Source organism: Danio rerio, chromosome 2 (genome assembly GCF_049306965.1).
Source record: "Danio rerio strain Tuebingen ecotype United States chromosome 2, GRCz12tu, whole genome shotgun sequence".
Lineage (NCBI taxonomy): Eukaryota > Metazoa > Chordata > Actinopteri > Cypriniformes > Danionidae > Danio > Danio rerio.
In genome coordinates this window covers 34,743,949-34,771,460 of record NC_133177.1, presented here as the reverse complement: position 1 = coordinate 34,771,460, position 27,512 = coordinate 34,743,949, and the positions used below count along the sequence as shown (strand labels likewise).

Genomic DNA, 27,512 nt, shown 5'->3' with positions numbered 1-27,512 from the left:
GCTGCATCGCTGCATCGCTCCTAATAATAAGAATATTAATAATAATATTAATAATACTAATTAATATCATCTTTTAAAATCACTGGAATAAATTGTTAAATTGAATTATAAACTACTTTTGAACAGTTATTTTATAGTGCAATAGCAATTCACAATTTTACTATTTGTCAGTGGTGGAAAGAATAGACTATAAAAATAGTCATTTTAAAAGTACTCAAAAGTAGTGAGTATTACAATAGGTTGATGCGTTTACATGTATTTTGTGCTTGTGTGTGTAATCGTAACATTCTGTAGTGCATTTAGTTATTGTTTAAGGCCACTTCAGTCATCATACAGTCGACATCTGCTATCTTCTCATCAGTGACACGCAGTAGTCTCTTCATTGTGTCTAAAGTATCTTCTTGGACACCTTTAATACTGTTTGCTGCATGTCATTTACTTTATATTTGTGATTTGATTGGACAGAAATCACAGGACTGATTTTTCTAATCCCCATAGACATGAAATAATAAAGTAGTGACAGCAGTTTGAAGGAAAATAGTAAAGTAAAATTACCAATACAGCACTAAAAATGTGCTCAAGGAAAAGTAAAAGTACAAATTTTTAAAACTATTTAGTAAATTACAATTTCTGAGAAAAACTACTCAATTACAGTAGTCTGAGTATTTGTAATTGGTTACTTTACACCACTGCAATTTGTACTGTATTTCTGATTAAATTAATGCAACCTCGGTGAGCAGGATAAGCTTATTTTAAAACAAGTTTTACTGACACCAAACCTTGAGCCGGTTTGCCATATGATTATTAACAGAAGCTATAAGCTAAAGATTGTGTAAGTGTGTGACTGTGTGTGTGCGTGCGTGCGTGCGTGCGTGTGTGTGTGTGTGTGTGTGTGTTTTCTGCCAGCACATAACACAGGCGTCTGTAAACACGTTGCAGTATATACACTGCGCCCTAGCGGTTAAATCATTTATTGAGCTCATTCACATTTTGTCTTTTAGAGGAAATAAAATCTTAGATGACCTAAATATAAACAAAATAAGTAACATAAAAAATAAAGTATTTTTCAAAGATTTAAAACCAGTTATAGGAAGAAGAACAACAAACATAGAATGCATTAGCCTGCTTGCTTGTAATGTAAATACAACCAAACAAAACACTGATTTGGCTGCAGTTTCTCACCACAGGCAACCTGGAACAGGTGGAAGTCGCACAGCTGACTAAACGATGACGTAAGAGTTCCCAACAGCAACCCGAAGCTGACTCTGCGTGACGTCAGCGACTAAACAACAACAAAGTAAACAGCAGCTGGCAGTGCGCGTGAGGAGCAGGGCGCGCGCTCGTGTTTCTTTGCTATGGCTCATCGTCGGGGCGGATGCGACAGCCTGGATGCTTCAGAGGTGGAGCCGGTGGACCAGAGCTCCACCACAACACTCAACTTAGGTGGAGGAGAGACGATGGCGGAGAAAGAGGACGAGCAGAGACAGCAGCAGCCTTCGGAAGTCCGATACCCTGCAGCCTGTTATCCGCTGTGCCGCTTCTCAAAGCTCATTAACTGGAAAAGACCATTATGGACTTCCGCTTTCTTCGCAACTACAAATATAGCGTTTTGGTGAGACTCATGACGCAGCGTATTTTCCTTGTGCACTGATTTGTATTCAATACAGGATGTATGAAGACGCATTTAACATATATTTGCAAATAACACAACGCTGGAGTTTAAATAAAATGTTTGCATTAATAAGTATTCATTAAGGGCAGTCTTTATCGCTTTCCAATGCACTTTCTCTGCCTAATTTAATGAGCAGGCCTAACTGATTTTTTTGCTCACTTGCCCCACAGGCATTTTCCCTCGACTCTTTTCTCTGTATGTGTGATTGTCTATAGTCTAGTTGTGTTGTTGTAAGTACAGTGGTGAATTCTTTTGTGCACGTTGTAATTGTTTCCTTTACTTATTTGAAGAAGTTTTTAAATAGGCCTGTTAGTATCAAATAATAACCCTTTAACAAAGTATTATATAATTAAAAGAGGACACTAATGTACTAATGTGAAGGAATTTCCTTTATTATTGTATTTATTATTATTATTAGTACTGTTTTACATGTTCCCTCGTTATTTAATTTAGTTTTATGGCTGACAGAAGATGAAAAGCCAAAAAGCAAGAAATTTATATTCATCATTAGATGATTTTGGTTTCATATTTTGAGAACTTTAATTCCCCTGCTTCTTAAGTTTCTTTAGCATTTATTTATTTTTTGTTGATTTTTGTTATTTTATTTATTATTTATTTATGTTGTATTATTAATGAGGATGAAAAAAATTGTGAATGTATGTAATCTGATTGTTATCTCAGTTTTTGTGTAATTCTAAAAAGTTTTAATGCCTTTCTGTTACTGTTCAAGCATTGTTAATAAAAAAACATTCAGTCATTGTTGTCAGATGGTCTTATTAGCAAAATTATAATCAATAAACATTAATGTTATTATAAAAATATATATTAATACTATTTAATATAATATTAAACTTTATTATATCACTTTGGGCTTATGATGCAAATTAGCATTTGCTATGTCCTCTATGTAAAATGCATATTATTTTCAGTATTGTTCCCATTTATATTTTATTCATTTGTTTTTGGTTGGAATAATTTTTTTTAATCCTATAATATTAAAATATATCTTACATTTTAAAAACAAACAAACAAAAATGTTTAAATGTTTAATTAAAGAAATCTTATTCTGGCATTTCAAAGAAATATTTTTGTGGCGTGTGGATAAACAGTGTGTTTGCGTTAACATAACTGTGTAAGTAGTAATTTGGTGTTCCTTCCAGATTTAATTTCACCCTCAAAGCACATGATTTTACATGAGAGGTATCTTGTAAACAGAAATAACAACACGTGAGCATGTACTAATTGCTTAATGGCTTCAAATGTATGCCAGTCATAGATAATACACTCAGAAATAAAGGTACGCTAGCTGTCACTTGGGTGGTACCTTTTTTTTTAAAAGGTACACATTTGCACTTAAAGGGTTTATATTGGTACCTCAAAGTATATATTAGTAACTAGAAATAGTACTTTTTAAGTACTAATATGCACCCTTGAGGTATTAATATGAACCTTTTAGTACAAATTTGTACCTTTTGAAAAGGTACCACCCCAGTGACAGATCGCGTACCCTTATTTCCGAGAGTGTACCATGGCTTTAAAAAACATGCTCTATAAAATGAAAGTGATATGTACACTTGTTGATGAAAGATAAGAAAACCTGTTTTTGTTTTGTTTTGTTTTTCCCATGCAGGTTTGTGTCGCTCAGTCCCTGTCGAGTGTTCACCCTCATCTCCATTTGTCTGGCTCTTCTAGTAGTGGTCCAGCTAATGAGATACGTGACTCTTTCCAGATCAAAAGGTGTGGATTTATTTCATCACATAAAAACTCTAACATCTCTGTGTGACAGTGGTTACTGTTGAGCATGTAATCAAATGTTGATATAGATCCCATTGGTGTTTATTTCTCTCATTATAGGGGCTGCTTTATGGAGGAGTATGACAAGCAGGTAAATGTGGAACATGAACACATATTTACTTATATGCAGATAAGGACAATTCATTATTTTCATTTTTCATTTTCCTTTATTTAGCCAGGAGATCACATTATTGAGACAGTACTGTCTCTTCTTCCAGTGAGACCTGGTCAAGATGGCAGGCAACACATAAAGTTTCATATAAAAATCACAAACAATACCACAAAATTACAAAATCACCATTCTTAAAAACATCAGCTCATAACAAACAATTGCAGGTGTCCTTTAAAATGTTGTATAAAAGATGTTTAAAAGTACTCAGAGTCGGAAGAGTGTCAAGATTGAGCTGATTTTGCAGGTCGTTCCAAGCCCTGGGAGCGTGAACGGAAAAAGCACGTTTGCCAAGTTCTGATAATGCCCTTGGAACTATCAGACGAATACATGAACCAGATCTAGTATTTTGATTGTTGGTGTGAAATGTTAATAAATTAAAAATATAGGATGGTAATTTACCTAAAAGAGCTTTTAAAATAAATAAGTACAGATGTAATTTTCTCCTTTGATATAGAGATAACCAGTCTAAGGAATCATACAAAATACAGTGATGCGTCCGTGAATCTGCACCTGTGACAAAACGTATTGCTGCATGATAAACAGAATCTAATTTTCTTAATAGGGTAGCGGTTGCGTGCATATAGAGATGATCACCGTAATCCATTATAGACAGAAATGTACTCTCTACTAATTTTTTGCGGACTTTATAAGGAAAACAATTTCTTGACCGGTATAAAAAACCTAACTTTGGCCTAAGCTTTTTCAGTAACTTGTCAATATGTATATCAAAGGCTAATCTCTCATCAATCCAAACTCCTAAATATTTATAAAAGCTAACTCTTTCTATTTGAACACCGTTCAGAGTTTTTATTGTCTGATCTGTTGACTTAATGCGGCCACGGCTAAAAATCATATATTTAGTATTTTTTGAATTTAAGACCAATTTTAAATTTTGCAACGTACACTGCAATATTTGAAAAGCAATCTGTAGATGTTGTACAGCTTGGTTTAAAGAATGTGCTGCTGTATATATTATTGTGTCATCGGCATACAGATGTATTTTTGCTGATTCTATTCCGTGACCTAAATCGTTAATATAAATAGAAAATAACAACGGAGCTAAAACCGATCCTTGGGGAACCCCAGTGTTAACATTTAGAAATGGTGAATTATAATTTTCTACTGTCACACATTGAGTGCGTTCTGAAAAATAGTTTTCAAACCAGTTTAGAGCAGATTGAGTAAAACCTAAAAGCCTAAGTCTCTGCAACATTAGTTTATGATCTACAGAATCAAAAGCTTTAGATAAATCAATAAATAAAGCAGCACAGGACTGTTTACTGTCTAAAGAGCGTGTGATATCATTTAAGATTAATGTAGCTGCAGTAACCGTACTGTGTCCCGTTCTAAATCCTGATTGGTGATCCTGAAGTATATTATTAATTGACAAATATTGTTTTAGTTGGTCATTTATCAATGACTCAAAGACCTTTGCTAAAACCGACAATCTGGAAATAGGACGGTAATTATTTGGGTCTGCAGGATCTCCCCCTTTTAATAATGGCGTAACCATAGCAGATTTCCACATTTTAGGTATCACATTAGAAGTGAGACTTAAGTTAAATAAAGAGGCTATAGGTTCTGCAACTAACTCTGCTGCCAGACGTAAGAAATAAGGGTCAATTTTATCGATTCCTGGTGATTTTTTAATATCTAGAGTCTCTAAAGCTTTATGGACCTGTGTGACGGTGATAGGCAAAAACTTGAACAAATGTGAGGAACTGTTTCGCACAGACTCAACAAGTGTGTTTGAAGTATGGGCAGATGAGACGGGAGAATCAGAAATCGAGCCGACAGATATGAAATAATTATTAAGATTGTCTGCAATGTCTTCTCTGCCCTTAACTTCAGTGTTATTAACTTTTAAATAATTTGGGAAATTAGAAGCCGGTTTAGATACTGAAACAGACTTAACTAATTTCCAAAAATGTACAGGTGTACATTAGATTCAAATCCTGACATAATGTACACTGCCATTCAGTTTGGGGTATTAATGTTTTTGGAAGAAGTCATGTATGCTCAGCAAAGGTGATTATATACAGTAAAATCAATAATGTTTTGAAATTTTATTCAATTCATTATACTTACATTGTTTATTTATTTCTGTAATGTCAAAGAAGAGTTTTCAGTCTTTGGTAGTACATTATCCTTCAGAAAATTATTCTGATCTACTGATCTGGTACTCAAGAAACTTGTTATTATTGATGCAACAATTTTTTGTCAGCTTTAACAATAAAACCTGGATTGCACTTTTCATACAAGTGAATGTGCTGAAAACTAAATTAACGAATTTGTTTTTATAAAAAATTATGAAATTAGACTACTTCAGACAATTATGAAATTAGACATTACTTTATTAATTTCATTTATCATTTTAAAATAAATCTAAATATTTTATAATACATAACTTTGTTATTAAACTTTGATATTACATTAAATTACGTTTTGACTGATTTAAATTTTAACAAACCTTACTAAATAGCAAAAAAATTAAATTCTATAATTTCAGAATGTACGTAATGTATGTACTTATGTACTTATGTACTAATGTTTCCCACACCAACATTTATTAAACTAAATTTTTTTTTTAAATAAGCTATTAAATAAAAGTCTGTATGCAATATTAAAAAAATAAAATAAAACAAGAATAAAAGAAGGACATTCAGTTTAATTAACCTTAATAGAAAATTATATATATTTTGTAATTTTATATGATTGTAATTATATGATTACATCAGATCCATTCCATAGCAAAGAGAACCACACTTTCTTATTAAGTATCTCCTTTACCTATAATTGTACATGTTTTTCCCCCCAGACATCTTTTATCCATTGTGATAGGACAGGTATCTTTGTCTTTTCCAAAGCAATAACTATATAATATTTTTTAAATACGTATTTTTTACAGTTTTCCTTACCTCACACTTTAAGTATTAGTGTAAAATTTCATATAAAAAATACAAATACAACTTTTTACTATTGAAAAAGGCTTATCGTTATAATAGTAGTGCGATTTGTTTTATTTATGTTCTGGTTGCTTGAGTTTTGAACAACGCAAGATTTACGGATTATGCCAGAAATTCAGTTATCTAATAATCAATTTATCGTCAACCTACATATAAGATTTTAATACACTTGACTGAATCAGTTAAGGGTTTGATTGTGACTGCCTTTATAAATATTTTTTTATCTCAAGCATTTTTCATTCATTGGCTATAACTCAATCTGTGACCACCAGATGGCGTTCTTTGACTTTTAATGATTTTATTGACGACACGCAGCAATCCATAAAGCCTGTCATGAGTTTACGAACATCAACGATATTCTTGATTGATAAAGACTGATAAAGAAACCTAACAAATCACTCCTGACTTACTCAAATCATAAAAACCCATGACGGTTGTCTTGCCTTTCATATATAAAATTTGGATCAAACATTAGATAATATTTAGGATACGTCAACATTTTGCAAACGAGAACGTTAAAAAGTCAGCCTAAATTTGTTAACATATTTGATTAGAGGACGGTTTGATGTACTTATCCAATACTGCTTATCACTGGCCTTCAGCTTTCCATTATTTTATTCAGATTTGCGCAATGCCACGTGCTGTGACCAGAGCTGCTCTGTCACTGTTTACATGCTTCTGCTGAAAACAAATGCAATGGCAGCATTGTGCTCCAGTGGGTGAGATGCCAGTGCTGCAATCTTCCTCAGTGTGGTGTTTATGCGAGACAGGCCTCATTAAAACCTCGGGTACTCCACCAACAGCTGCTGGACAGTCTCAGCTTGTTCATTTCTGCCCGCTGCTGTTGATGTGAGTTGTGTACAACAGTTGTCTTCAGCTGGATCTTCAGTTTGACCCTTTTAACCTCACATAGCCGCGGCCTCAAAGAGCTTTCTGTTGTGGCCTACTTTTTGTATGTTTCACTTTTAGACATTACATTACATAATTGTAGTTTCATTAAATTGTAGTTGTTTTATAGTGTTGTTTAAAGGGATATTTCACTTAAAGTTTATAGTTCTGTCATCGTTTACTCACCCTGTTGTTGTTACAAACCTCTATGAATTTAACTTAAACCCCTTGTACAATTTGCGATATTAATATTAAACAATTACCTATGACCAGGGCCAGACAGAATCTGCGGACATTTTTTGCTATTACTGCGCAGAATATTGTGGATGTCTGTGGATTTATGCTAAATGATTTTGGCTGTATCATAACTAAAAACTTAATATTTTACCTTTTATTTAATGTGTACGATTCAAATTCTATTAAATCCATTTGTTTGGTAAACAAAGCAAGTCTCTCATATAATATATGAAGAGTTCAGATGCAAAAACTTCTAAGTGCCATCTAATTTGCATTTAGCATTTTTCTCAAGCTCCTATGTATAAGTTGAGTAATTTCCTTTTTTTGGTCAATTAATGTTATTCTCATAGCTTTTAATGTGAAACAAGTGAACTTAAATAAAGGAGTCTACGAAAAATGGCCAGTTTAGAAGAAAATATCTGATGGCACTTAGAGGTTTTTGCATTTGAACTCTTCATATCTACCATATATCTACTAAAAGACCAAAAATATTACTTTACAAACTGTATTGTAAGTAAATCACACAAACATTTTCATGTTAGTCAGTAATATAACTGAAATTAATCCAAAAAACGGAATAAATATAAATGTACACACATTTACGCACAACTAATATAATAGACTCAATGATGGGCTGAAAATCTGCAGAAATCTGCAGATTTTTTGCGCACACAGATTCCATGTGGGCCAGCTATGACGTGCTGCTTATTATTTGAGTAGGTGTTATGTTAAGTATTAGGGATGTAGGAAAATATAATGCAGAATATTTACAAAGTAGTAAATCGCCAATATTGCATTAATAGACAGTTAATAAGCCACTAGGTAATAGTGAGGATTGGCACTTAAACTAAATTTTTACTGAATTTCTTTCTTTCGCTGACAATGAGAAGGTATTTTGAAAAAAATATGAGACTCATTAAATTTGAGTCAAAAAGCTACTTCCAAAAAAAATCCACATACAGTTGAAGTCAGAATTATTCAGTTGAAGCCACTTCTCCTTTTTATTTCAACAATTTCTGTTTAATGTAGAGAACATTTTTTCAACACATTTCTACACATAATAGTTTCAATAACTAATTTCTAATTACTGATTTATTTTATCTTTGCCATGATGACAGTAAATAATATTTGACTGGATATTTTTAAGATACTTCTATACAGCTAAAAGTGACATTTAAAGGCTTAACTAGGTCAATTAGGTTAATTTGGCAGGTTAGGGTAATTAGGCAAGTCATTGTATAACAATGGTTTGTTCTGTAGACTATCAATGAAACGCTTAAAGGGGCTAATAATTTTGTCCTTAAAATGGTTTTAACAAATTTTATATTCAAAAAATATTCTCAGACATAATGTAATATTTTCTATGCTCTGTTAAACATCATTTGGGAAATGTTTTTTAAAAAAAAGTCAAAGAGGGACTAATATTTCTGACTTTAACTGTATACCTTTATACATGTATGATGTTTAACAAAGAAATGAAATTTTCACAGTATATCTGATAATATTTTTTCTTTTGGGGAAAATATTATTTGTTTTATTAGGGCTTGAATAAAAGCCGTTTTTAATTTTTTATGAGCCAGTTTAAGGTCAAATTTATTAGCCCCTTTTGGCCAGTTTTTTCCCCCAATAGTCTACAGAACAAACCATCATTGTATTTTGCCTAAATACACTACCCTGTCTAGTTAACCTTATCAACCTAGTTAAGCCTTTAAATGTCACTTTAAGCTGTTTTTATGTCTTGAAAAATATCTAGTAAAATATTATTTACTGTAAATATGTACATATATTTATTAGCAGTCCTCTGTTGTCATATACTATCGTTGTTCCAACAGTTGTTGTTCTAATATTTGTCATAGTGATGAAACACTTTATTTGTCTGTACACTGTGACGTATGTATGGCGTACTGTGGCTTGTTTTGTCCTGCCATGTTGTGAAACTTGAGTTTATGTTTCAGACAGTTGTGTGTGTCCAGTAGAATGACACAGCCATTTGTGCATTCAGCAGCGATGGGAATCCTTTCTTGCATTTCCTCGTCATTCTTATTGGGGGGAATTTAGAGTGCCCCAGCTGGGAAGCCAATCACATCACAAGATACTAAATTAGAAAGGGTGTGTCTAGAATCTCTGTGGTTTATTGGTGGAAGGCTGAGAGAGGGTTATGACTGGTGTTATGTGTCCACTGACCAACTGACCAGTCACGGTTCTTTCGTCACAGTCAAATGACTAAATAATAATAATAATAATAATAATAATAATAATAATTATGGTTTTATATAAATAATAAAGTGATGTAAATAACACAGAAATATTTTACTGTTTACTGGGTACATTTTTACAGTTTTTAACCCCACTGACAAAAAATATTGGGGAATATTAATATTATTAATATTAATAATATTAATATTATTTTTTTTTTACCAATGTACAAACATGTACAGTAGTCAACATTTGAACTGGTTCATCATCTTTAATCAAAGTCCTAAATCTAATGAGCAACACCAGTTCTTGTTTTAGGACAATTTTGAAAAACGTTTTTGATCCACTTCGAATGTTGTCTACTATATATTGTAGAAAATATTTAATTATTAAACTAGAGTTTTATACCATTAAAATGTGTAATAAGGAAAAAGCAATGTCAGTTCTTAAATGTGATTTATGAAAAATATTCTTTTTCTGAGAAGCTGTAGTGTAGTTTCATTTATTTGTTTTAAATTGATAATGACATTTTTTATTTAGTTTTAATAGTTAGTCAATTTTGTTACAATAATCAAAAACGTGTGATAATCATAAATCAATTAGATGGAATTTTAGGGAAAGAAGCAAAAACTATATTTTGTTGTTGTGACATCAGGAAATTGCATTCCAGTCAAAAAAAGATGAACTGATCATTTTTCAGTGAGAAATTTGTGCCATTTGAAATACTCTTCTAAGAGGGTCTCTTTCTGTGAAAGGGGGTATTAAGGGGGTATTATATGGAGTGTTTGTACGTGTGTGTGTTCATGCCCCAGCACTGTCTGTCTGATGCCTGCCTCTGGAATGCTATGTGACTCATGGTATTTTTAGACCTGACCGGTTGAAATAGTGAAGCTCAGGCCTTGATCAACATAAACACTAGTTGGTGTGGCTTCATGCGACACTTTATTTGTGACTCTGGAACTTATCACTGACGCTCTCACCTTCTGAACACTTTTCATGCTGAAACCTAGAGTTTTTGAGATGACTGCTGAAGACCATGGATCAGCGGTGAGGTAAAAAATAATTATTTGTGAATACTAATGAGTCAATAGCATCCATGGTTTGTAAATTGTAAGTCTTAATTGGCTATGTGTAATATTTGAGACATAGGCTTGCTCTGAATTACTAGAAATGTCAGTCATCATATCAGATGCATCCTGGGTCAAGTTGTTTTTATGTTGGGGCTTGCTTTGGAACATTTGTGAGATGGAATTTGATGTTAAGTGTTTCAAGGACTTTTTAGGTACTACTGATACTTACACATAAGCCACACAGCAGTGGGACCAACCTGTCAGTCAAGACTGATGAGTTTTAAGTGGCCAAAACCACCAACAGGCTAAGAGCAGTCAAAATACTGCTTTCAGCTAAATGCTAAAAATGCCATCTGCTGTCTATTTAGCTATTTTTTTCTTTGACCCTATTTTGAAAATGAAGTGATGCTGTGGATGTTCACAGCCATTTGTCAGCTGTTTGTTTTGGGCTATTTTAGTGCCCTGTCACTGGGCCTGTTTGAGTGTCAGACAAGTAGCTTTCTGTGTTGTTTTAGCGATTAGCATGGGAGTCAGCTAGTCGAGCGGTTTGGTTTTTGAGTCTAGACTCACCTGTTATTGGCATTTACTGAGACATTAAAGGAATTTCTGCACATTTCCTTTGGTTTTAAAAGTTTTAAAACCTGCTTGAGGTGGCAAACTTTAATTTTATTTTTGTATTTTGGTTTTCTAGTAATATGAAGGAACATATTTACACTAATAGCACTGCATGATAAGTCACTAAATCATATTTATTCAAACTCCCAGTTGATTTTCTTCATAGTATGTTTTAGAAAAGTTAATTGTGATTTTACTATAACAACAACAAAGTGGTTAGAAATCACATAAAACATGGTTTTGGTTCACTAACCATATTTAAAGAGTTAATTTACACAAAACCCCCTTTGTTTTAAACGTGAGTTTTTTTCTTTAAAATATTTTAAAGGATGCTTGTATATTAAACATTTATGTTTATTGGCTACCAGCATTCTTCAAAATACCTATTTTGTGTTCAACAATAACATGATCTGAAAAAACCTTTGGAATCACATAATAGTATGTTTTTAACAATACCTTTAATGGTAAACATTTAGTTATACGAATGTTAATCAATCACAGATTTTACTACCTTTTTATCCAATTTGTGTAAGGAATGACTAAGCTGTTTATTAAATCTTTGACAAGTTTAGACAGTCAGATATGTTTGCTATGTTTCCCCTGCAGGCAGCATGTTCACATGTACATTTTTGTAACTGCTTTAGTTTTTAGACATTTCAATCTTTCTTTTCAATTAGTTATACAAATTCCTCATTCAATATTTAATATTTCTAATATTTATTTAATTTGGGCAAACGTCCCACGCAGTAAGATTTCAAATAGCGTTAACTATCAAACACCACATGGCACTATTGTCAACAAACAGATTTCCCAAAAGACGAAACTAAAGATGTGATCTGATGAAATCTCTTCTCACAAGTGCCATGCGAGTATTACACCTCATTGATCTCCAGTCATCGGCTCTGCTCCGGGTTGGGTAAGCCTGAGCTCACTTTCTCTGGCACATTCGCTTGTATCTGCCACATGGTCGATGGTGAAATGCTAATGTGAGCTCTGTTGCCTCATAGTCACATGCACCCCATGCGCTCTGTTTAATAGGAAACCTCCGGTGGGGAAACATGTCTCTGCAATGCTGGAGGTGACTGGTTTATGACCTTTGAGAGGAAATGCAGCTCGAGCTGATCTGTTGGAGAGAGCCTAATTGCTTGGGCTATGTCTAGCATGTTTTTCTGCTTAGGTTTGGAGCTGATCTGTTTTTATGATGGACTTCAAGAAGTTTTCGATGCATAGGTGGCTTTGTTTGGTTTGTTTTAGTGATGGGAAATATAGGGCGACAGCTGTGCGGGGACTGGAGTAGGGACGCATAACCAGAGATAAAGGGCATTAACAGGCTGCCTGTTAATAGATGCTTATCTTGTGCCAAGAAATTCTCAGATGCCCCATTCTAAAAGTCACACTAATTCATTGCAAGGCAAATGTTTGACCAAAAAAATATATGCCTGACATTTTAGTGGGTATTATTATTAGCTACCATGTTTAAGATTTCAAAGTATATATATATATATATATATATATATATATATATGTGTGTGTGTGTGTGTGTGTGTGTGTGTGTGTGTATATTGTATATTGTATATTGTATGTTAATTTTTTACCCAATTTCTGTTTAACAGAAAGATTTTTTCTACACATTTCTACCCATAATAGTTTTATTAACTAATTTCTAGTAACTTTATTATTGATTTATTTTATCTTCACCATGATGACAGTAAATAATATTTGACAAGATATTTTTCAAGACACTTCTATACCGCTTACAGTGACATTTAAAGGCTTAACTAAGATTAATTAGGTTAACTAGGTAGGTTAGGTTCCTTGCTCTGTTAAACATAATTTGGGAAATATATAAAAAGGAAAAATCAAAGGGGTAAATTATAAGGGTTAAATAATTGTTTAACTGTATACATTATAGATAACTACTCGTTGTCTTTTGAAAAAATGAAAAGTCCAATCTGAGATGACATAAGTATCATAAGTAACTATTGTTTCTAGCATCTTCAAAATCTATTTAGATCGCTTTGAATCTATATATTCAACTTCAAGTGACAGGTACACCTATTTGTTTTTAAACAGGAAATGCATTCTGCCACATAAATTCATATAGCAAGTTACACTCAGGGCGATGCAGTGGCGCAGTAGGTAGTGCTGACGCCTCACAACAAGAAGGTCGCTGGTTCGAGCCTCGGCTGGGTCAGTTGGCGTTTCTGTGTGGAGTTTGCATGTTCTCCCTGCGTTCGAGTGGGTTTCCTCCGGGTGCTCTGGTTTCCCCCACAGTCCAAAGACATGCGGTACAGGTGAATTGGGTAAGCTAAATTGTCCGTAGTGTATAAGTGTGAATGAGTGTGTATGGATGTTTCCCAGAGATGGGTTGCAGGTGGAGAGGGCATTCTCTGCGTAAAAAACATATGCTGGATAAGTTGGTGGTTCATTCCACTGTGGTGGCCATGGATTAATAAAGGGAGTAAGCCGAAAAGAAAATGAATGAATGAAACTTCGACTCAAATAGAAAACAGTGTTTGTTATATTGTTTATAATGAATTGATTGATTATTACTAAGAACATTGATGTCTAACTTAAAAAAATTAACAAGCAGGAGGATCACTTTAGACATGGTTTAAAGGGTTAAATCAAGTGTTTTTTCAGGTTGGCTCCATTTCAGTTATGTCATGGACCCATAGTTATACTCCAAGTTAGAAGAATCCATCTAAACATTTCTGTAGTCCTCACTCTCTCATCACACATGCTTTTTGAATGTGCTAGTTTCTGATTTCAGAGGAATACACAAATATGAGTAAAATTCATGACAACAAATGTTTATGTTACTGTAACTTATTTTAATCAGTTCATCAGTTTCCAACTACATTGTTTTAGTAATACATAGTTTACCTTAATATGTTTAGTCAGTTTGTTTGTATTTGCATTTTTAGTAAGATTGATAAATTATGTTGAGTAAAACAATGCAGTGTTCCCTGTGGTTTCATGCCCCATGCATGCATGAGCCACAAAATATACAATTTGACCTGTTTCATTAATAACTTTTCAAATTTTGTGTGCATTATAGATTTATAATTTTTTTAATGCACTACCTAAATTTTTTAGGCGTTATTTTGGTTGTTGAATGTGGTTTCATTTCTGGTAATTTACTGAACTGGTTATGTGCTGAACATGTTTAACTGACAACACAGGCAAATCATCCAAAAGGTTAATATAATACACTACAATATGGCAGTGCATGAGTTTAAAGTGATAGTTAAAGAAGTGTAGTGAACACATTTTTCTGACAGGGTCAGACTAACGATTGATCTTTTTAACTGTAGCTGGGAGATCATTGATTCTGTCCAGGAGGGCAAGTCTGCATCAGGATCTCCATTCACAGACTTCTGGACGAGTCTCAAGTTGTTCATTGAGGAGACATCCTCTTTTAAACAGCAGAATCCAGGCAAGGTATGGATAGATTTGAGTAGATGATTCCTAACATGTCTTCTTTTTTACATCAACTTAAAAATTGTATTAAAACTGTAGAAGGAGAACTACATACCTAACAAGTCCTCATTTCTTTTACAATTTTTTAATTATTTGTAATCATCATTTTGCCTTCACTATTTTACATGTAATCACTTTGCAGTGTAATTCTTGCAGTAATTCATGTTTTTTTTGTGTCGTGTTTATTCAAAATTTTCAAGATGAATGTACAATGTGCTTTCAAAAATACAACCAATTAAAAGCTAATTTTAAAGACATTGCAACATAGTCCAAAAATGAATCACAAAACCAAATCATAAACAATAATAACACATAAATGATTGTGTAATAAGAAAATACAAATATGAAAAATAAAAGAATAATAAGACAAATAAATGTAAGGACAACATAATAAAGTAATTAATGGTATATTTCTATTTTTTATTAAATTTTATAAATAATTTCTAACCATTATTAATTATTTTAAAGATTTGTATAGTTTTAATGTTGAACCCTATGTGTAACTTCATCAAAATTTATAAAAATATAATTTTTAAATAAAATAAAAATATGACAAAGTCATAAACATTTAAGTGTCCTGTAATAACCCCCAGTTGCACTCCATAGTTTTCCAATGAGTATTTCAATTAGAGGCCGTTAATGAGTTCATGTTTTATATAGTAATTTAATGAGAAATATTACAAGTATGCCATGTAATTTTAATGTAGGCTTTTTAGCAGCTGTGTTTATAATCATTTAAGTTTAGTATTTCCCATTGCATGTATTTATTATTTCACACAGTGATTAATTTACAGTGAACTGAGCCATTTTAAATTTGTGTCTCATTTGCAGTTTTGTCTGCTGGTTTGCAGTATGTGCTCTTTTCTAGCAATACTTGGACGTTACGTACCAGGGGTTGTTATTTCATACATTTTAGGTAAGTACCAAAAAAAGATCCTAAACATATAATGATAATAATAGTTATTTTGTCTTATTTTTTCACTGACATTTCTTTACAAATTCAATTCAATTTAGGTTTAATTAGAAAGCACCTTTACAATGTAGATTGTGTCGAAGCCGCTTAACATAAAAGTTCTAGTAAAGTCCAGATTTCAGAGTTGAATTCATTTAAAATACATTCAAAATACATCCAAAATGAATGTAACCATGCTGCTACTGGCCAAGGAGAGCAAACCCCCTCCGGATTTACCTCCAGCACAGCCCATTCGTCATGTGGTAGTGGATTCTTAGTAATGTCACTGTGACGACATTCACATTCACACTCAGTCTCTGGTTTCTTTTTCTTCCTGGCAGTCAGCAGGTTCGTAAGTGTGAGCCTTACATTAATAGTTTACACATCTGTTTACCGCAGTGCTGGGTATTTTTCTCTGGCCTTTGGTGTCGTCACATGAGTTCGGGATGTGGTTGGAACCAGTTCTGCAGAAACTGGACTTTGGAGTGGCCGAGTTTTTTCAGAAAATAAAGGAGAATCACGGTAAATCCCAAATACACTCACTATACAAAATTGACTTTACATTTTTAAATTTATATAGTTTCTCCCTTGGATGTGCTGTTTTTGATTTATGTAGCCCAAAACAAATGCCTCACCGGACAGACTCTGTTCCTAATCCTAACGTTCTTGGAAAGCTTTCAACTTTTTAGCTTTTGGTACTTAAAACCCCTATAAATCATTGATACTCTATTCACCCAAATGTTTTAAGCTTTAAAACTAGGGAAAAAAAACCCATAATAGTAGTCTGTGTTACTCTGTTACTAAATGATTAATGCCAATTTTTTTACATTTCCAGAATGCAAGGATTAAAGATATTATTATATATAAAGTTAATTTTTAAATTATTGATGCATGTTAGAGCTTTTGCATCACTTCATAAAATTGGAATTAATCCACTGTAGCAACAGGATTACTTTCACATAGTTTTGAACAAAAGATGAACGTAAGTCATGTAAGCTTGGAATAACATAAGGGTACACATAATACATTTATTTAGGTTTAAGACAAAATTCAAAAATACTATACAGGTATCTGAAATAAAATGATTGAAGCAGTAAAATAAACCTAAAACTGAGATTAAAATAAAGCTAAATCAAATTACTTGATTATTAATAGTACATTTTTAAAGGGACAGTTCACCTAAAAAACTAAATTCTGTCATCAGCTATTCACCCTTCACTTGTTCAAAACAAATCACAAATTAAGATGTTTTGAAGAATGCTGGTTACTGGGACCAAATGACTTTCATAGTATCCCCTCCATCTCCCACCCCCACCATGTTAGTCGATGGGTTTCAGCGACCAGCATTCTTTAAAATATCTTCAGTAAACGATGAGGTCATTTTCAGTTTTGGGTGAACTAACCCTTTAAGTATTATTATATATACTAAGTAAGTATATAAATAATACTAAAATAATATTGCATGGAAAGTAATTCCTAAGGTAACCTATAAACCTATAGGGAGCATCTTTTCCCACTATACATTACTTCAAATGTATGAATCAACTTTGAGTCTTAGGTTTAGCATTAACATGTTGCTAAGCTAACAATGTGCTACTACAAACAACTTGAACATAGCAAACATGAACATCTTCACACTTACTCTCTTTCTGCAGAGAAAAGGATACTCCAGTCACAAACCGAGAGAGAGTGCATCGAAGCAGATCTGTCTGCACTTTTCCCCAAGGTCAGCACACTGTCACACAACTGAAGACAAAGGGTTTAATGATATAATATTCATATGTCCATTTCCTGTGAACCGATCTGTTGCAGATGGACTCCACTGTGTGCAAAGAGCTGTCCTTATCAGACACAGAGGTCTCTGAAGTCACGTGGACAGACAACGGCACTTTCAACCTTTCAGAGGGACACACACCTCAAACAGAGAACTCTGACGGTATTTTTTAAAATCTTAGTAATATACATATAGGACGCAGTGGCACAGTAGGTAGTGCTGTCACCTCACATCAAGAAGGTCGCTGGTTTGAGGCTCGGCTGGGTCAGTTTGTGTTTGTGTGCAGTTTGCATGTTTTTTCTTCGTTCGCATAGGTTTCCCCAACAGTCTGAAGACATGCGGTAAAGGTGAATTGGGTAGGCTAAATTGTCCATAGTGTATGAGTGTGAATGAGTGTGTGTGGATGGATGTTTCCCAGAAATGGGTTGTGATTGGAAGGGCATCCGCTGCGTAAAAACATGCTGGATAAGTTGGCGGTTCATTCCACTGTGGCGATTAATAAAGGGACTAACCCGAAAAGAAAATGAATGAATAAATGAATGAATTAATAAATATACCAATAGGAAGTATGTGTAGTGTGAGGGTAAATTTAAATATCATTCACCTTGGAAGCAAACTGGCTTGCTTGTTTTATACACATATTTATATATATATATATGTGTGTATGTATATATATATATATATATATATATATATATATATATATATATATATATATATATATATATATATATGTATGTGTATATATATATATGTATGTGTATATATATATATATATATATGTATATATATATATATATATATATATATATATATATATATATATATATATATATATATATATATATATATATATGTATGTATGTATGTGTATATATATATATATATATATATATATATATATATATATATATATATATATATATATATATATATTTGCAAAACATTTTTATAGCATTGCCTTTACAAATCTCGTAAGTCAATTGCAATGCTCATTTGCTTTTTAGTCAACCGTGAGTTTGCGATGCTGTTTTTACTTTGCACTTCATGTTTCTGCGCGTTTCACTTTGTGGCAAGGGGGTGGAGTCCAGGGAACTTGGGCGTTTACAGCAGGCCCGGACCTGCCTCCATTTAAGCGACGTCATCATTTGCTTGCCAACTGCTATGAAACTTTGAAAGAAGACAAAGCAGAAGCAGAAGCATGGCTGAGCATAGGTACATTAGAGAAGTATGTCTAATTGATAGTTTAATTTGATAGTCTTCTTTCAAAATTTTATGTCGGTTGGCAAGCAAATGATGACGTCGCTTAAATGGAGGCAGGTCCGTGAACACTGTAAATACACATGTTTTGACTCCGCCCTCTTGTCAAATGAGGGCCACAAAGTGAAATACGCAGAAATGTGAAGAGCAAAGTGAAAACAGCATCACAAACTCACAGTTTCAATTTACTGGGCGGGTTTTACAAAGGTAATGCTATAAATGTTTTGCAAATATATACAGCTTTTTTTTAGAGAGAGATTTGCATTTATTTATTTATTGCTCAATACTTTTTGTTTGCAAAACTTATTTAAATAGTATATATAAAGTATATGGCAAGTATATATGGCCCTAAACTCCATACATCAGTGTGTCATTTTTATAAATTACAGATGGCCTTTGTTTGTTATTTATTATAGATATTCAATTAATTTATATGTTGAGGCACTGCATATTAGACCAAATTATGTACATAGATTATGTACATAGATCTCAGATACAGCTCAATTGTGCTTCTATAGCTTATTAAAGATCAAATTTTACACAGTTTACTTGTTAAATTCAGCATTGTTAGCACACACTGCTATCTCTGAAGTAAACAATTAATCCACATCAATTCAAAAAAAGTCTTGGTTATCCATCTGATAGTTTGGAAAGTAAAACATGGAAATATGTAAAAATAAAGTATTTTTAATTAGATTCTATAGAAAATATAGTTAATAGAAACTTCAGCTTCCCACAAACTATATTTAATGAATTTATTTATATGTTTCATATACAGACTCAGACAGGCGAAGCGACGAGGAGGTCTTCACAGGTGGACTGCCGGAGTTCCCCTCTCTGGACAATGGCTTGGCGACAAACGGAGAGGATGATGAAGACCTGAGCATTGGGCTGCCGACTCCTCCAGCTCATCCCAGCAGAGTGGGCTCCACGCAGTCAGAAGACGAACCCGCAGTCCAGGCCCTGGAGGCTGTGCAGAGGCTGGCCGGAGACATGATCACAGCCGCGGTCTCCACAGCCATGCAGGAGCGTCTGGAGGCGGCAGTGGCACCTGCGCTGCTCCAGGCTCTGGCCGAGGAGTCAGACAGCGAGGCGGAGGACTTTGAGTTGTTGGACCAATCGGAGCTGGAGCAGCTGGAGGGCGAGCTGGGGCTGGACAAGGCCAACCGCGCAGAGCTGTCTAAACCAAGCAAACCTTCCTCAGGCTTTCTGTCCAAACTCCTGGGCCGCCACTGATCGGATTCAGAGGGGTTTCCGCCTTCCCTCTGTGATGGGATGTGGGTGGGAGGAGAAGTGTTGGGTTTACAGGGAATGGTCCAGAGTCATGAAGGTATTCCATTGTTTTACTTTGCTGGTGTGATTTAGGTGTTTTGTTAAAAATAAAAAAAACAAAGGCATCTGTCGAGGTTGAATGAAGTCCAAAGTATACTTCATTTTTTAGGCTTATGCAGTTTTATATTTTCATCATCACACATCAGCTCTAATTCACAGTGTGTGCACAGCTCACACTTGGATTTTTATTATTTATTATAGATTTTATTTATTATAGGAGTCATTAAACCCTTAGCTTGATTTGTTTAAGCATAAGTATAAATGTAGGGTTGTCAGCCGTCCCATTTTTGCGAGCATTTCCCAAATATTTGATTTGCCCACCCTTTTGTCCTGCCTTTTCCTGTTTATTGACTGCTATGCTGATTTAACTATACAATAGCTGATCAGGACACTTGAGGTCGATGTATCTAAATGTTATTGTCTTTAGGAGACGAGAGACAAATGACCTGGAGATGGTACTTTGTTAAAAGATCTCCATCAATGCATATTAAATACCAGCACAGCTCATTTGTTCAGAACAGTAGCCAAGGAAACACTTTTATTCCTTCTACCAGAAGTGCCACTAGCTGGGCACAGAAGGAATCTGCTGTTTCAAATAGTCTGCATATACTGTTTTTGTTTTGTATATGTATGTTTTATGTAGCATAATTGCATAAAGTTAATATCAGGTCATTATATTTTTACTTTATAGTCCGCTGTAATCAAATTTAAATCACTACATGTTCAAGCTAATGAATGCAGAATTCTTTGTATGGATGAAAGTGCAGTGGATGAAAAAATTTGAAAAAATATATTCTATGTCAGAATTAGCCAATTTGCTTGTAAAAAATAAGCGGAATCAGCCATGAAAAAACAAGATCGGTTCATAACTTTTGTCCCTTATTTCATATTGACATAGTTGGCAAACCTTTGAACATGGCAATTGATTTTGAATATGGACTAAAAAGGTGGTCTCAGCCCACTTGAAAATTAATTCTGGAGTGTTTCGCTTGGAAAGCTATCTGACAGAACAGACCAACAAACCAGGCTTTATCTCCATGTACAATATGATGTGTTTTACACTGTGAGAAAGCTAGCAGTGTTTTATTTGCTAATGCATTCCAGAATAGATTGTGGTTTAACCTGGAGCTAAACATAATTGGAGCTAAACCTAACATGAAGGAATAACCTAATTGATATTTTGTCAGAACAACTCTCTTAAAGGAATAGTTTACCCAAAAAATTCAATTACCCACTGATCTATATATAATGTTCTATATAATTCTATAGTATAGATCAGGGGTGCCCAAAGTTTTTCCTATAAAGGGCTAAAAAGCAAACTTGTTTGAGGACTGTGGGCCGAATATAAATTAAAGAATATATATTAAATTTGCCATGGGTAATTTACTAATTAATTTGGTAACATTTAAAAATAACCAGTAAATGTTGCTTTCAACTAATGCAGTATTATTTTGAACATTTTATAATGAACGTATTACAGTAAAGACATAAAAAATCCCATTTATACAGTAACACCATGCAGTTCAATGCTGAATTCGAGCTGCTCTTGCCTTTGCCTTGATTTGCTCTCACATGTCTTGTGCATTGTCCTCTATCTGTCAAGTGACAGTATTTAAATTTTAAAGTCTGATTTATTTACAAGATTTAATTTGTTTACTTTTTTTGTAGCTCAGCAATAAAACAAAGAAACAAAAGGTTTCGTTAAATTTAAATGACGATCTCTGTCAAAAGCATTCGCCCCAACCACCTCCCCATCATTCTCCCTTTCTGTTCAGATGGGATGGCAGGGCAGATCAAAGCTTACCATGTGCCAACTTTGGCCCTTGGGTCTTACTGTGGGCATCTCTGGTATAGATCTTTAAATTAACCCCAAGATTTTCTCACCCTCGAGCCATCTTCAGTGTATATGACTTTCTTTTTTCAGATGAAAATCTTTAAATACTTTCCCGGATTTAAATTTCTGATTTGGGTAGTTGCACTTTTTTGAAGCTTCCAAAAGCGCACAAATCCTGACTGTGAACTTGTCGAGAAGTTCAGTAGTTTGTTATCTTCAGAAGTCAGTGATTTTAGCTTAGAATTAAATTTTTTTTAAAGAGCCCATATTATACATGAAATAGGGTCATATGTTGGTTGTAAGGGTCTCCAACAACAGTCTAATATGCATGCAAAGTCAAAAAACACTTTCATGGTCTTATAATCTGCATTTATTTTTACCTAATTATCCCAGCGACTCCTGTATGAATCGTCCAGTGATTCATTTGTTCCCAAACCCCTCCTTAGCGCGAAGCTAATCTGCGCTGATTGGACCGATGACAGTTTGTCACGATTGGTCGACTGCCTTCAGTCAGAGAATGAAATGCCCAATAGCTAATCAGCAATATAAAAGTAATCACAGTTCATACACGCTCCATAGTGTAGGCGTGGATTTTAGCTGCCACACACACACACACACACACACAAACACACACACACCTCTGGACGACAACGATCCCGCTTCCGCCCGCACCCGCCAGGTTTTAGCCTGAACCCGACCGCTCCCGCTTATATTTAGAATTTCTTGTCCCGGTGCCCGAACCGCCCCGTTTTCTGCCCGCCGCGCCCGATCCCGCTAAAGAGCGGGGGAGAACATAACCGAAAATCACTCAGCTAAACAGTCCAGAGACAGCCAGACAGAGCTCTCTCTCTCTCTCTCTCTCATACGCGCGCACTAACACATACACACAAGCGCCAAGCAGACACACAGGCAGGCAAAGCTCTGTCTCATTCGCATAGCAATATCCACGATATTGCTAGAAAGCCCGCTCCCGTCCCAAATTAAACCTGTTACCGACCGCTCCCGCGATTGATTCTGAAATTTATTCCTGCGCCGCAGAAATCTGGCGCGGGGACAGCCGCGGGAATGCAGACCTCTACCACGGAGCTCTGTAAACAAACAGCACGCGTCGCGTTTTTAACGTGACTTTGCACGCGATAAGAGAATATAGCCAGTTAACCTGATACAGTACACTCGGTTACAAGTAACAAATCACAACTAAATACATTTGCAAGCTAGAGTCAACGAGGCAACTTTAATCGCACGTACTTACACTTGAGAAATGGAGGAAGAAACTCATCCTGACGTCCATTAGTAAGTTACTCTTTACTGATCCTTACTTTAACAAACGCAGATGAAGTATTCTTTGTAGCATGTAGTTTCCAGAAGTTTCCAACTGCTTGGTTATAATGCTGAGGTTTCATCTCTGGGTAGAGAATCGATAATGTCCATCTGCAGTGTGACTTCAATCGACCGGCATGTTTGTGTGCGTGTGTTTGTGGGTGGGTGTGTGTGTGTGTCTGGGTTTCTGCGTCAGAGGGCGGGGCCTCAGGTTTGAAATCTCCCGGGTTTGCGCGTGCACGTGAATAACTTGGTTTCGTTCGTACGTCATGGCGAAACACCTAATGAATCGGTATCAAGGCGACTCGTTTGAAGCACTATGAGTCGACTCTTTTATAGATGAATCAACAGTTTTAAACACTGTACACTAACAGATTTAAGCCTTAGCTGGATACTTCACTTCACTTAGAGCTGTGTTACACACTACATGGAGGGGAATTTTCAAAAACCCATAATATGGGCTCTTTAATTATATTGTTACAAAAACACATTGATCAGCTTCATGAGATATACATTAACCCCATAGCAGCCTATGGATTTGTTTAATGATAGATTTATGCACTTGTGACATTTTGGCAGGCTAAAAAAAGGTCCACTATATCCAACACTATTATCCAACATAGAAAAGCCTGGGATTTGTTTTCAAATACTCTTCTGGCTGTGTTTGTCTGAGAGAAGAAAGTCATATACTCTGAAGATGAATTGAGCATGAGTACATTATGGGGTAATTTTCATTTTTGGGTGAATTATTCCTTTAAACAGGTTAAAATATGGAGCAAACCCCGATTGTTACTCAAAATGCAGGTACAAAGATTTCTTATCCACAAGGTGTCAATACTGAACCAGATTGTCAGAAAAGAAATAGAGGACAAAAAAGAACAAAAACAAACTATTGTAGCTGGCAAAAGACAGCTGTGTCGTTGAGTGCTTGTGTGAAGGGATTAAAACAAACTGTAGTTTACAAAAATACCAAGATATTTTACCTCTTATAACTTTAAGATAAAACATGCACATACACTAGACCAGGATGAATCTTTCTAGTGTAGACAATACTATAATGAGCTTTATTGTCTTCAGTCCAGTCACATTGCTCCACTTGTGTCCAGTGTAGACACTATGTCATTTATGCATAAAAACGAAGTATACTTTGGGCTCATTTCTGTATTTTTTGTAGAAGGTGAAAGTAGATTTGACATAAGTGGGAGTCATTGGATGGAATAATTTTTGTAATGTTTTCATGTCAATCTCCAACCCCTGCAATGACCGTGTTGTGGACCAGAGTGATTCATTAGTTTAGCTGTTAAAGGGCTGGTAGATGCAGGATATTACATATTTTGCTGCCAAATATTTAACTTCACATCATCATCAGCATCAAAAAAAAAAGCTTCATGGCCAAAGAGAAAGGGCCTTCTCCTAACTGACAATCAGCATACCAACAAACAAACAAACAAACAAAATCCCTGTGCCGGAAATTCATGTGGCAAATATGTGTTTTTGTGAAATATTTAGTTTTGGAATATTTTTTCATGAAGGATTTTTGAAAGGCTGAGGGTCTTAGTGTAATATTTTGCATGCATAGTCATGTTTGTTTCTATTTGCACTTTTCTTTAGAGTAAACCCATAGATATATACACTAGATATCGCATACTGACCCTGACCATGTGTCAATAGCACCGCCACATTTGTACAGCGCTCCCAGGACAAAAGTCAACCAATCGCACTAGTGAAGACTAAGCCAATGTGAAGATGCTGGACTTTAGACTTTAGCTGGACATAAGTAACAAGCAAACAAACAAAAAACAAGCATAAAGGCAGAACGCTTCATAGATAAGATTTAGTTTTTTATGTTTTTATATGTTACGAACTTACCATTATTGATGATAATACAGTCACTTACTGCATTGACCATAAGGCAAAGTAGCACCAACTTGCACAAAATACTAGGTTTATTCTAGTTTTGTTGAATAAAATCAGCAAATAATGTCAATGAAATATGATAACAAGATGCTGATGCCAGAAACTTGTATTATTGTGGCTAAGTGAAATGTCAGCTAGTTTTTGAGGTAGCTTATAAGGGTGCCTGATAACATATAGTGCCTGTGCCTCAGTGTGCATACTATCTACCCTAAATTATTAAATATTACAAATGTTATATACCATTTAGATCAGAAAGGGGGATGGGTATATTAAGACGCAGGGATATTGATGGTTCATATGAGTCGCTCATAATGGAGATTCATTCTCAAATGAATCGCTCCCTCTGTTAGAATGAGATGTGAAAGCATTGTTAGAGCAAATGCAACAGGGAGGGAGGATATTACATGTCCATACACACAATCACAGAACTTTATATCTTTACCACATCCATCAATATAGAAAAGTGAGGAAAAATTATAATTTTCCTAATTTAAAAATTGTTTACAATCTGACCACTAGGAAAACACCCGATCATAGATATATGTATATCCAGTCCTTCTCTGCACCTTGATCCCACGTTCATTTCAAAGGAGCGCTACCCTGTACTAAAATGGTGGCTCTATTGACACAATCTAGTGGACAACAATAGCGTAGACGACATCTAATGTAAATATCTATGAAGTAAACCAATTAGACACTAGATCACATTTATGCACCAAATTTGAACAGATTATGGTTCATATTCATATAAATATTTTTGAAATAGTACATAAATTGTCTTTAGTCTTTTTTAATGCAATTTTGGACTCCACTGACTATCATTTCATAAACCAAAATGGTTTATTTTCCCCCCAAAATGGTTCCTCCTTGTTTCGAATGACTTAAGGTTTGAGTTAATAAGGATTTCTTTCGAGCGAACCATCTTTTTAATATGTGCACAGCCATTTTCAGTCTTGGAAATAACAATGCAGTGGGAAGACAGTTGTACCTTTAGTCAATCATATGTATCTGAATATCTCTTTGGGGATCATTATCCACTTTTAGTGGGAAATAGAGTCATCAATGTACCATTACTCATAATTGCCTTTTCAGCAAATGTAAGTACAGAGGCGCATATAGTCAGGACTGTTTCTGTTCACAGTGTGGTGCTCGGTGTGTATCTAAATTTAGTGTTTCTAACAAACTGCTGATGTATTATGAATTTGTTTTGCAATATATCATGCGCTTTCTATAACACAGTGGCTGGATGTGAGTTTCTGCCACTCACTACTCAATAACTGCTATCCAGAGATGATTGTAATGTGTCAGTTTGATACTTTTGTTTTTTATTTAAATATATATTATTTATTCCTATCTATCGCTCCTATTAGATAGCTGCCACACACATATGATCGCCTTATATGCCTGTGCAAGTTTGTCTGTCAGAGCGGAAAAAGAATAAACAAAATAAAGATGTACATGAACTCAAGAATGTCATTAAAAAACGTATGATTCAAAGGCTGTGCTTTCTGTCTCTTCTTTTGAGGTGAGGGGATTTTGAAAAGATGCTAAATGGCTCAACACTGATTCAGCTTATTGTGGGACTTATTTATTAAAACATAGAGAAACATAAGAATACAAATAATTAAGGTAGTGTTGAGAGGTAAATAAAAAGATTCAGTGTTGCTGTAATAAAAAATACACATAAAAAAACCGTGGACTTTAAATATTGCATTATTTTCACAAATAAAACTTTTTAAATATTATGCTAATACATTTTGACAAGTAGGCTAATCTTAAACTTAAAATATAGTTAATTTAAAAGTGAAAATTCTGTTATAAGCGGCACGGTGCCTTAGTGGTCAGCAGTGCCGCCACAAAGAAAGAAGATCGCTGGTTCGAGCCCCGGGTGGGGTCATTTGGCATTTCTGTGTGGAGTTTGCATGTTCTCTCCGTGTTCACGTGGGTTTCCTCTGGGTGCACCGGTTTCCCCCCACAATTCAAAGACATGCGTTATAGCAGGGGTCACCAAAACGGTGCCCGCGTGCATC

The 27,512-nt window shown here is 34.6% G+C and overlaps 1 protein-coding gene across 3 annotated transcripts; it reads left to right on the top strand.

The window, feature by feature from the left end:
• Positions 1 to 1,322: 1,322 nt before the first annotated feature.
• Positions 1,323 to 22,511, top strand: retreg1 (reticulophagy regulator 1). Of its 3 annotated transcripts, XM_001343026.8 has the most exons (9): positions 1,323 to 1,612; positions 3,303 to 3,409; positions 3,527 to 3,557; positions 14,928 to 15,054; positions 15,925 to 16,009; positions 16,445 to 16,567; positions 17,701 to 17,771; positions 17,858 to 17,981; positions 19,858 to 22,511. In XM_001343026.8, the coding sequence occupies exons 1-9, from the start codon at positions 1,356 to 1,358 to the stop codon at positions 20,313 to 20,315; spliced, it is 1,383 nt and encodes a 460-aa protein (XP_001343062.1). In that variant the 5' UTR covers positions 1,323 to 1,355; the 3' UTR covers positions 20,316 to 22,511. The 3 variants fall into 3 exon arrangements, with proteins under 3 accessions (XP_001343062.1, XP_073783178.1, XP_073783176.1); XM_073927077.1 differs by lacking the exons at positions 1,323 to 1,612; positions 3,303 to 3,409; positions 3,527 to 3,557 and adding an exon at positions 10,834 to 10,972; XM_073927075.1 differs by lacking the exons at positions 1,323 to 1,612; positions 3,303 to 3,409; positions 3,527 to 3,557 and adding an exon at positions 10,834 to 10,977.
• The last annotated feature ends 5,001 nt before the right edge of the window (positions 22,512 to 27,512 follow it).